Raw genomic sequence first — 12,317 nt, 5'->3', positions numbered from 1 at the left:
CTGTTTTTGGAAACCATTAGTGGTTTAAGACATTGGTCCCTTTACCCAAATATTCTCATTGAAGGTTAGGTTAATGCAATGAAAGTTTCTATGGTTAATTTTGTGGAAAGAAATATGGTTGGGTGTCTTTCGGCTTAGCCAAGTTACCATGGTTAGATTTAATTGCACCACCAAATAAACAGCACTGACTCTTTGTACGCTGCACATGCGCAGTTAAGTCAAGCTATGGTTATAACTGGATTTGGTCATTTAATTGGATTACTGTCCTTGTCCCAGTATATAAACACTATGGGAGAATTGATTTATTAATGGAAGTATGTCCAACTCCACCATGGTAGGTGGAGATATGCCCCCTTTCAGCTAGTTGCTATTTGACTTTCTTCTATTTCTTCTAGTTGACCTGTTACACACAAACACACAAACCATACAAGTTAACAAGTCGCAAACAGGCTGCATGCTGAAGGGTGAAAACATGGATAGATTTCTGGTGCTGTACATTTTGTACATACTCTACGCTTCACTTGGCTCCTTTGTCTTGTTTTGTTTTCTTTCCTTCTTCTTGTGCTTTTTCTCGGTTTTCTTCTACAAAATTATGCTGTTGACTTCAGGGTCAAAGCCTGTTGCAGGGATTATGGAGCATGCACAAAACACCTACGTTCAGGCCAGTTCAGGTCCGGTAGAGGTGCATACATAAAAAACTGCATTATCTGGGTGCGTTAGTCCAACTTCGAGAAATTCGGCTTAGTATGATTTCAGTCAGACTAATATTATATGTATTTTAAAAGTCCAGTTTTAGTCGGATTATCACAATAATTCACCTCTTTCTAACATCATGTAAGCGTACTGAATGTCAGTCAAAACCATAACTTCATGCACCACTAATATATGTCGCTCTATTATTGCAGAAATTGTTTTTTCTTTTTACAATATAACAAACAGCAAAGATAAAGGGATTTCTGAGGAAAACTGAATTTCAATTTCAGTTCGACTTTATTGCAAATGTAGACAATATGAAGCCACATGGTGTGGATGATTGCGGGCACATGCAGCAGCCCTGGTTCTAATGGCATATCTCCCTCAGCTTGGCCTCAAGACATACAGTATCCCAGAATTCATAGCTCCACGACTGTCAAGTACCTCATAGTCATTCATTCTGAACCATCATAACATGATTGTCCTCTGAGAAGCAGGGCAGATACTTCATAAATTACAAACAAACAAAATTCACTCCCCCTATTTATGTCATTGCTGCTGCTTGTGCACAGTTCATGAAGCAGACTTCTGTGAATAGACATGGTTAAGACCCAAATCCTATAAAGCCAAGCTCAAAAATTCCAGTCCTCCACATAAGCTCTTCTCCACTCAGCCATGGCCATGGTACATCAATAAGTGCCTCTCTTAACACCCTTCTACCAAGTGCCCTTCTCCAAGTGCCCTATTCTCTGAGCTTCCACTTCTCCAAACACCTTTATAATGGGAGTCATCTACATGCAGATGTAGCCATTGTAGAAGTCCCACTTGTAACATTCGTACTGATTCCTCCGGAAGAGGAACAGCATATACTGTATGTTAAATAATGGGAAAAGTGGACTCCTACAGTGATATCACTCTAACTGTTGGTCTTCCCAACTTTAAAACCACCAAGATTCAACCAAAAGAGCAGGGCTGGGGCTCCCGAAGCATCTTGGCACTCAGATCATTTTACGTGTTGACTCCAGCTGGAAATTCATTGATCTTGGTCCCAAAATGACTTCGGTCAGCCTGGTCCAGGACTGTTTGACACTTCTCCTCATCTGCATGATCTTTGCCACCACCACACCGCTCTAACATCCAGTAGATCCTCACCTCTTTGCAGGCAACAAGACCTTTTTGTTTCCCTCCAAGCACCCCCTCCTCCCCCACCACCATTTTTGAACCAACAAGTGCCAATGACATGGAATGACTGACGAGCATGACCCTTTGAATGCTCATGCATGCATGATGATGCAACTCATAACAGCGATGCTCCACATGATGATGCTAAGATCGTGATGCTGATATTAACAATGAAGGTGATGTTGATGGTGATGATGATCAAATCATTTTAATGTGTTCTTTTGCACAGGCAATATAAAGCCAGGGGGCTTTTTTTCATGGTAAACAAGGAGTAAACAGCAGATAGAACGCATTGATTTTTCTTATTTTGAAAATGTCAAAATCTCTGGGAGGAAAACATGAATGAAGAAAACAGATTCAGCTTAAACAGAAACATTTTCAAAAGTCGTTTTTGTATTTACAAGGACACAACGTTATAAAACTGCGTTTTTTTGCGATGCCAAAATAATGGAGCGATACTTTCATGTGATTTGCTCCTGAAAAAAAAAGAAAAAAACAGCTTACTGTTTTCAGGATGATCACTACTAATACTGGGGACACATTGACAAAAAAACCCACAGCAATTTAATGAGAATAAAGCCATAAAATTAAAAGTCGTGATTTAATGAATCGTGTAATATTATTTCAGTTAAAAATAAGTGACCAAGACAGCAATATTTCTTAAGAAAAAAATGATCAAGATATCAAAATATCTTCATATTTCCATCTCAGAAGGAGGCCCATGAAGCGCAATTTCTGACTTTTTCTTGAGAGTGATTATATTCTTATTAAATTACAGCTTTATTCTTATAATATCACGTCTTTCTATCAATTACGACTTTACTCGCATGATTTTACAACTTTTTGTGAATTATGCCTTTGTTCTTGTAATATAACAACTTTTTATCAAAATTATGACTTTATTCTTGTAATGTTATGAGTTTGTTGGGTTTTTTTCTCAATATGGCCTCAACATTCCTCTGTAAATTACAGCCACAGCTTTTTACAGAAATAATTTGTGCTATTTTCATATTTTGATCTTGCAAGGAGGCCCATGAAAGGCAATTTATGGCTTTTTTCTTTAAATAGTATATTTATTTATATTGTTGTATTGTCATATTCTTAAGAAATTTAGACTTCATTCTCGTAATATTATGACTTTTTTCTCAAAATTATGACTTTATTCTCATAAGTTTTTCTTGAAATTATGAATTCATTCTGGTAACACAACAACTTTTTCTCAAAATGGTGACTTTATTCCTGTAATATTATGACTTTGTTGGGAATTTTTTTCGAATATGGCCCCAATACTCCTCCATCAATCACGGCCATAATTGTTTTGAAGAAAAAGGGTAAAGAATGAAGAAAGGAAGGGAGGAAGGGAATGCTGCATGACAAAGTTGTCGGATGTTAGAAGGAAGGCAGTGAACACGTGGCAATAAAACAGAGATGACAGTATGACACATCCAAAGCAAAGGAGAAAAATAGGAGAGATCTGTGTGGTTCTTAGGAGCTGGAAACTGGGTTAGGACACATGCGCAGTGGCATGCTTTCAGGGATGGAGCCACGTTTGATGTGTAAATGGGTACATCGTGCCACTGTGCATGTACTTGGTGTTTACATGGCTCCGTGAGGCGATCCAGCCCACTGCTGCCTTGTTTTCCCTGTCTGGTTCTGCTGCAGTTTCTCTGCAGTGCCACCTCTCCTGCAGAGCGCTGTGCTAAATAAGCCTTTATCCAGGCTTTATCCTGTTCAACATTACTGCTCGCTAAGCTCTCTCTCCCGCGGGGAACTCGCTCACATGTAGGTCAGCCATATCAGAGAGTGGCATGATAGCCTGCTGGGAGGTTGACTCAAACTGAATGCACACATAGATGGATGCTAGAAAGACAAAACGGACATATTTTTGTTAGATTCCTTTCTCCGCTCAGAAAGTGAGACTTAATTCCATCATGCTGGGATGGTTTTTTAATCTTCGGCTTTCTGGCTGCCTGTCAGAATTATCTGACTCTTGGTTTTCTCCTACTTTATACCTTTGGATTCTGGCTGTCTGCATGCCAGAGTTGGTGGATCTTGATTGGTGGATAACTCAACTTGCAGGTCACTCGGGTAATGAATGAGATAGAAGATAGAGTTCAGTTTTAGCACGGGATCTGCAATCCTCATATGATCTAATCACATCATTTTGGTTCAATCACAGCAAAGCTGATTAGAGAAGTGCATTATATCCATTATGAGACTGCAGGGAGGTAAACTGCTAAGGAGAGCAAACTGGATATCAAATGAAAGAAAAGTGATGAGAGGAGAGGCGAGGAGAGGAACTGAGAACAGAGGAAAACACAGACAACAGGAGAGAAAGGAGAGGAGAGAGGAGGAGAGGAACAGAGGTCACATAGGAGAAAAAAACAAAAGGAGGGGAGAGGTGAGGAGAGAAGCAGATAATGCAGGACAATTAGGAGAAAAACAGGAGACAGAAGTGAAGAGAAAGTAAACAAGAGGAGGTGGAAAGAAATAGAAAATGAAAAAGGGAGAGAAGAGGAGAAAACCCAGGAGAAAACAAAACAAGAGAAAAGGGACACAAAAAAGAGGAGAGGAGAAGATAGGAAAGAACGGGAAAGTATGTACAATATTAAACTTTTGAAACCTGAGGAAATTGGCTTGATTTTTTTTTCAAAAACATAGAAGGAAGGCACTGAGTGACAACAACAAGAAAGTAGTCAAAAAAGTACTATAGATGTAGCTGAAAATTACAACAAAAAACAGAAAACAACACAAAGCAAAAAAATATATATATATAAATGTAGCTTTTTGCATTTTTTTCTTTTTTAAAATTTATTCCTAGCTTTTTTAATTAATAATTTTCTAAATCTACTAATGTCTTGCAGTTTCTCTATTATTTCTTACCAAGTTGCTCATTGCCTTTCTTTCAATGCTGTTGAAAGAATTTGCACCAATTTACTCAGGGTTCAAAGGCTTAAATATTGTGAAAAGTGTCTGAATGCAGCACAAGAAAAGCGAGGTTGCTCCAGGTCTAAAAACCTCAAGGAGCAAAAAGGAGATCAAAAAAAGCAAGAAATAGGTACACAACAAGAGAACTCAGACAAGGGTAGTGTGTGTGTTTACCACACTGGTGTGTGTCAGCAGGGACGCAGAGCTAAGCGGAGCCTTGCCTCAGTCCATTTCTATTAATAAAAGCAGTGTAGGAGGCTGAGCCATCACCAACCCTGATGTAGCTAGAATACATCCACACAGCACTCCAAGGTTATACAGAACTCTGCAACTCATGCTACAGTAAAGAAACGACACAATATTGCTGAATGGATGATAAAAAAATATAGATATAAGATTTATTTCTCAGGCGAGAGAGGGAATGAGGTGAAAAATGTTGGCTTTGTGGACACCTGATTTGAAGGGTCGAGTCTGGCATTTCATATGTCTCCATCTTGGGTTTTTGGAGCCAAAAGTGACCATATTTGGATGAGAGGGTGGAGCTGTAGAGCAGTGAGAGGTGGATGTGACTCACAGACTGTGGTTTCACCTCGCAGACAACTTGTCACTCCCTGAACCCTTCGAAACCTGAATAAATTGGTTTTAGTTCTTTCAAAAAAATAGAAAGGAAAAGAGCAACTTAACAAAAATGACCCCCAAAAAACAAAGAATTAGTATAAAATTACAGGGAAATTATCTGAAATAAGCGAAAAAGGAGCAAAATGCTTGTGAAAGGCGTCTAAATAAAGCACAAGAAAACTGATGTTGAGCCAGGGTTTAAAGGATAAATATGCATGACTTTAAGTCTTAATGAAATGTTAATGAGTGAGATATATAAAAATTCAGTTCCATTCAGTTGTTATGAATGTTAAAATTAGCTACAGAGACCAAAAATGTTTATTTCTGCTGTAAAGTTGTGACCCACTTTTGGAGCCAGCATCAAGTGGCCATTTAAGGAATTGCTGTTTTTGTTACTTGGCTTTCTTTTTTCAAGTCTCAGAGGTTGCCACTTGGTGTACGCACACATTTTTGCTCCTTTTCCAGCCCAATTTCCAGAAATTCTCTCCACCTTCGCCCAAGCAGCATTTGAACTTTTTTAAAAATTAGTCATCACCGGCTTTGGTTGAAAGACTGAATAAATAATGAATATCAAAAAAAGTTTCCGCCTTCACATTTTCACCAGCCTCCATGCTGCTTTCAACTCTTTCAACTCTAACTCTGTTTTCCAGCACATTTGTGACGTCAGACAAGAGAAAAAAAAGTATATGTTGAGCTGTGTAGTCTACTGCAGAGCCATCTACACAGCTCAACATATCGTCATAGAATCGTTCGTATGATATCCTACTAATTAGGGCCTCCTCAATGAGGTAATTAACAAAAAGTTTCAGAGGTCAGAAAAGAAAAAATGTGAGGACGGACCTTAAAATGACGCAGAGTTCGCACAGTTATGAAAACAAAGCTCTGCAACAGAATCTTTGGTAAAAGTCTGAGGTTTTGTGATCCATCCACCGGCTCAACCTGACTCCTTACAGACTGCTCTGGACTGCTTTTTTCACTCCTGCCAACACGTTGGTCACATGATTGCAGCCCCCCAAAATATGTGGGTTATGCACAGCTCCTGATAGGTACAAATTTGGGTGTACTACTTTTCATAGGAAAACACACAAACGGTGTGTGAGAACAGCCTACACAGCTCTGGTCTACTGGCAATGGGAAATGAGTCTATGACTTATTTTGGTGTGGTTTCCCATATTAAAAACCCTAAATATATATGTGTTAATTTTGATGGAAAAGGGGTTTTACGTTCCCCTCTATTCCCAACTCTTTGGTGCCAAAAAACTGAATCTGAGAGTGTGAAGTTTGACGTGCAGAATTAGGTGACATTTGCAAAGCCGTGCAACTGAGCTGGGATTGCATATCCTGTTAGCACAGCTGTATTTGTCGTACACTTTGTACTCTTTAAACAGAGGCGGATACAGAAGAATCCATGGGATGATTTAGTGTAATAGTTATCACACTCTTCACTCCTCGGCCTCACCGTGACATAACATCCACCTTTGAACCTCAAAGAAAAAGCGGTGACCTTTTCAAACGAATGAAGCGAGGGTGGGGGTGTTACGGTAGCTGTAGGAACAGTTAACTGTGGTGTTATTCTCTGTTGACTCCCTCCAGTTTCTTGTTTTGTTTTGTTTCCTTTTGTCGTTTGGCAGTTTGTTCTCTGCATTACTCGTCGTCCCTCCTAACGATGTGACAGTCCTGTACACTCTGTGTTGTGTGTTTGCCAAAAGCTCGTCTCTTCCCTGTTTTCTGTCACACTGGGACATTTAACTTGGTGGGTGGGGGGTGGGGGGGTATGGGGAGGGGGGGTGGCATTGCAACAACACAGAAGAGTCAGTAGAATGGTTTAATGCAGGGATACTCAACTTGCGTTGCTTGGGAGGCATTTTTTTTGCAAATTGACAGGATGCCAGGGGCCAGTCGCAGCAGTTCGCCATTACATTTCTGGGATTTTAGAATGTTTCTCGGATTTAAGGATGTTTCTTTTTTTTTTTTTTTTAAAGATTTTAGGATACTCAACTTGCGTTGCTTGGGAGGCATTTTTTTGCAAATTGACAGGATGCCAGGGGCCAGTCGCAGCAGTTCGCCATTACATTTCTGGGATTTTAGAATGTTTCTCGGATTTAAGGATGTTTCTTTTTTTTTTTTTTTTTAAGGTTTTTAGGATTTCTGCTAGGATTTTAGGACATTTCTAACATTTTAGGGCATTTTGGGATTTTAGGATGTTTCAAGACTTTTAACATTTCTTAGATTTTAGAACATTTCTCCGATTTAGGCCATTGTTAGGACTTCAGCACTATTCTAGGATTTTATTTTTTAGGATGTTTCTAGCATTTTAGGATACTTTTATGATTTTAGAATGTTTCTTGGATATTAGGATATTTCTAAGATTTTTAGAATATTTCTAGGATTTTAGGACATTTCTGGGATTTTAGAACATTTCTAGGATTTTAAAACATTATTGGCTTAGCTAGGACCTCTGTTGGAGGATGTGGGGGATCCTCCGACAACACTTTTTTTCATTGCTCTATTTTGATGCTAATTTTTGCACTCAGGCACCTTATGTATACTTGAAGTACAAAAACAATTCACAGTATAAACAACTTCATTTTAATGCTGAATGAGAACATGGTTGGGGGCCACCCTGCATCCTATCTAGAGCCAGATTTGGCCCGTGGACTGTAAGTTGAGTATCACTGGTTTAACGGAACAAAGGAGATGCACCTACATGTTGAAGCTAATAAAATGCATGCCTAGATTGTACAAAACAGACAGATGTGACTTGTGCCTGATTCCAAACAGTATGTTATATATCTACAAGATATAACATCACACACATTACTATTGTATAACAACAGAATGAGCCTGCACCTACCAAACCCAAATAACCAGTCTGTGCCTGCTATGCTTTGCTTGACTTAGTCTAGTCCCCACCATATATTTATGTGCTGGATGCATGAAACCAAATAACATGTTTGTGTCAGCTGATCACACCACATACTGATATAAATGCTGTTGCAGTACCTCAAATCCAAGGCTCTCTGTGTAGATTTGACTAATGGGAAGCCAGCCTGTTTGAGGTAAATGGTAAATGGTTTGGCCAAAGTGTTGAGTGACTGTCCCTCCTCGTCCTTCCCTTTGCTGTTGGCGGCCAGGATGAAGAGTGGAGCCAGCAAGGCCTGGGGGAACAACCAGGATGGCGTGGTGGCCAGCCAGCCTGCCCGCGTGGTGGACGAGCGTGAACAGATGGCCATCAGTGGAGGCTTCATACGCAGGTAAGCAGGGAGCTTGAGGTACCAAAACACCTATGTTAGAAATTGAGAAGTTCGGGGGTGTACAAGAATGAAGTGGGCTTGTGTGGAATTTTTTCATACCTTCATATCCTCCAAAAATTTCACCGGGGTATGTAATTTAATGTAAGTCCATCGTTCCAACACCAGATCTGATTTGGTCGAAATAAATCCTTAATTCTGCCCTTTTCCCCACCGTCTCTCTCTGCCTGCTTGCTGCCGGACGTTTACAGTCCTGTAACTTCTCCCTCCACCACTCGGTGTCACTGTGTCTTTCAATTCAGTTGCTTGTTTTGACCAGTAGAGACAGAGTTCTAATGGTGCATGCTGTGCACTACGTACAATGAGTTTATCAAAAAGAGGAGCGCCTTTATTTATGACGGTATTGAAAAACAGACTTTTAGGATTTCTAAGTACCATGGTAAACTGCAATACCATGATTCCGCCCAAGCCTAGTGTGAACTGAAAGAGCTCTCTGCATGTGAGAGGAGCTGTCGCAAACATTTTAGATTGTAAGAGAACCGGGAAGGGATCCACATAAAGTAGCTACCAAATTGGAAGCATTGTGGGACAGAGAATGATAATTAAGGTTTGACAATTTTTTGAAAATTTGCCATTTTGCGTTCATGCAGAGAGCCAGATATGAAGACGTGACTCTCACATGAGCAGTGTAATTATGAAGCCACAGCTAATGTGTCAAAATGTCAAATGTATCAAAAACGTTTAACAGTGTTTCCCATTCCCTGCTTTTTCTAAATGAGATCTTGTTAAGTTATAATCCCAAATTTTTAGGACTGAAATTTTCAAGATGACTTCTTTAAATTGCAAATTGGGATATAGGGCATTAGAAAAAGGATAAGTAATTTGAGCATCAAGTAATTTAAACTAGAAATAAACAGTGTTCAACAGAATATAAACTACTGTGCACACGGTCCTGCTCATGTCCAGATGCCTGCTCTGAGGTCAGGCCCTGCTCTGAGACAAGAAAAGGATCAGAGGTGAAATGTGGATGAGAGCGTGAACCTGCTCAACACGGCAGTATGTGGGGTGTGTGTCATCACAGTGTTTAAATCTGCTTGTGTGTGTGTCCTTAGGGTAACAGACGATGCCCGGGAAAATGAGATGGATGAGAACCTTGAGCAGGTGGGTGGCATCATCGGTAACTTGCGCCACATGGCCCTGGACATGGGCAACGAGATCGACACCCAGAACCGCCAGATCGACAGGATCATGGAGAAGGTGGGAAAGTTTATGATGTTTCTCAGATTTTAGGAAGTTTCTTGGATTGTCATATTTCTAGGATTTTAGGACATTTCAATGGTATAAGGACATATCCAGGATTTTAAGATGTTTCAAAGATATAAGGACGTTTCCAGGATTTTAGGACATTTTTAGGATTTTAGAACATTTCTAGGATTTCAGGACGATTCATTCCCAGTGTGAATTACTTCATTTTTATTGTTGATTAAAAAATGGTTGGGGGCCACCTGGAATCTATTGGGGGCCAGATTTGGCCCACAGTATCACTGGTTGTCATGTTTCACAGGATACCACTACATTTGCACCAGCAACAGCCTCTTAAAGACAGCAGTGTCGCCATCCAATTATTTTTTCCAGCAATACTAGCAATTGTCCATGGCCATTACTAAATTCTACAAGTGTTTTGTCAACTTGGCTTAAAATATCAACCAAAACAAGCAAACTGATATTGCCCCCTTTTCCTTCAGGCTGATTCCAACAAGACCAGGATTGACGAGGCCAACCAGCGCGCCACAAAGATGCTGGGCAGTGGCTAAACGCCCGAGCGTGATCGTCCCGGCGTCCCGCGCCACACATCTACAGGCGCTGACATGCTTTCATCATGGTATTGACCTTCTAGGTTTGCACACATGCACATATCACCTCCCTTCCCCATTGTAAATGTTGTTCTGTGTCGTCTGTCGAGCTTTTTCAAGATGATTGTCCTCGTAAAAAGATGATTTCTTATACTCCGTATATCATTCTTTCCAAAGGTTGTATATAGTGCTGACTTGATGGCTCTCTAGCTCACCTGTGAAGTTTTTATTCTCTTTATCTATATATATATCATATATTATTATATATCATATATAATATATATATATATAAAAGTACACTGCTCTGGATGACAAGTATATAATAGGAATGCTATATAAGCTGTTTTTATTCTTTTCCTTTTCAGTATCTCAGTATCGTCTTAGTAAAGCTGTGTCATCCATTTAGGCTACTGTCATGCTCCTTTTTTTGGTGTTGTTACGACAAAGGGGAGAGGACTGATGGGAAAACAGGCGTAAAGATTTATGAGGCGATGGTACAGACAAACAGGATCGCAAAGAGCACTTACAATCAAAAGGCAGTTGTTGGTACATTTTCCTCCATCGCAATCATACTGAGTTACTGTTTAGACAATGTGCAACTAGACTCTCTGTAGCTGTATTAGACATTGCATTCCAAGTGATGTGAATTGTGCGTTCTCTGCATGACAAATGGTAGATTTTAGTCTTATAAATAAAACCTGTCTGAAAAATATATATAAAAAATAATAACATGGCAGTAGCAAATTGACAAAACGCATGCTCAGTATTAGGACACAGTTGATCGTTCCATACTCCTGCAAGTTTGCAATAGTGCCACTCTTTTTGTCTCGATATATTTACCGACTGTGACCATCTCGTTGTAAAATAATGCAAAAGGGATCAAAAAAGTGAGATAAAGATGAAAAAATACGAGGACTTGGGGTTGTATTGCAAAAAAAAAAAAGAAAAAAAAAAGACCTGTTTTCTAAATGATTATGCAGTTCAATGATGACGATGTTGATTATGTGCTGAAAGATGAGGACTGGTTGTGTACTGTAACATAGGTTTTGGATGCTCTGAAAAAATAAAAATAAACGTTTGCAATGTAAAGCAAAGACGCATATTTCTGAGAGACCTTACTTTTATAAGAAGACTGTATCTGTAAGTTTATTCTCCCCGTGTGGTTTGTTATTGGTAAAAATAATGATAATATTGAATAACAATAACTATACTCTGAAACAAAAAAATACATACAAAAGGGTTTTTTGTTGCTTCTGTATTTTAGAGCTATGCACACCAAATCGCCAAAATGTCGAGTAGTTAGAGTAAGGTGATTACATACCTAAACCTGAATGACACAATAGGTTAAACTGTGAGATTGATGTCCTCAACGCATGTAATATTAAAGACTCCCTCTCTGTATCCTGTCAGTGTGTGAAGTGGTGGACATTTTGTAGCTAGCTGAATTGATTAAAAGTAATAAACCCTAGTCACACCCGTGTCTGTCTTTATTGCTCCTGTGAGTCCAGAGTCTCTCTCTCTGAGGTCCAGGGTGATATTTACAGAACAACCCCGGTCAGGTTAAATTTAGATTTGCATGTAGCAGAAAGTCCACCGATTGCCCCTATCAAGCAACTTCTTTATGCAGTCCAGGTTCCTGACAGTCAACGAGGTATGATATTTATACGGGATCTGTGCCACTAGATGATGTGCTGCCTGGATGCTGTGATGCAGTGTATAATCACACACTGGAGCAGAATGATGTCGCCATTATTTGGTTCCATGTAAAAGTGCAGATGCGGTATAAACGGGG

General features: G+C 39.6%; 1 protein-coding gene across 1 annotated transcript in view; it reads left to right on the top strand.

Annotated features, from left to right (window-relative positions):
• The window catches only part of snap25a (synaptosome associated protein 25a), a 52,536-nt gene extending 40,543 nt beyond the window's left edge, over positions 1-11,993 (top strand). The window contains exons 6-8 of the mRNA XM_042503251.2: positions 8,556-8,675; positions 9,785-9,929; positions 10,418-11,993. Of these exons, the coding sequence (XP_042359185.1) occupies positions 8,556-8,675; positions 9,785-9,929; positions 10,418-10,486 (334 nt within the window). The 3' untranslated portion in view covers positions 10,487-11,993. The remainder of the gene's footprint in view (positions 1-8,555; positions 8,676-9,784; positions 9,930-10,417) is intronic.
• Positions 11,994-12,317: the final 324 nt, after the last annotated feature.

Source organism: Plectropomus leopardus, chromosome 16, assembly GCF_026936395.1.
Source record: "Plectropomus leopardus strain MGB_pleo_1.0 chromosome 16, ASM2693639v1, whole genome shotgun sequence".
Lineage (NCBI taxonomy): Eukaryota > Metazoa > Chordata > Actinopteri > Perciformes > Serranidae > Plectropomus > Plectropomus leopardus.
This window is presented reverse-complemented; position numbering and strand designations above follow the sequence as displayed.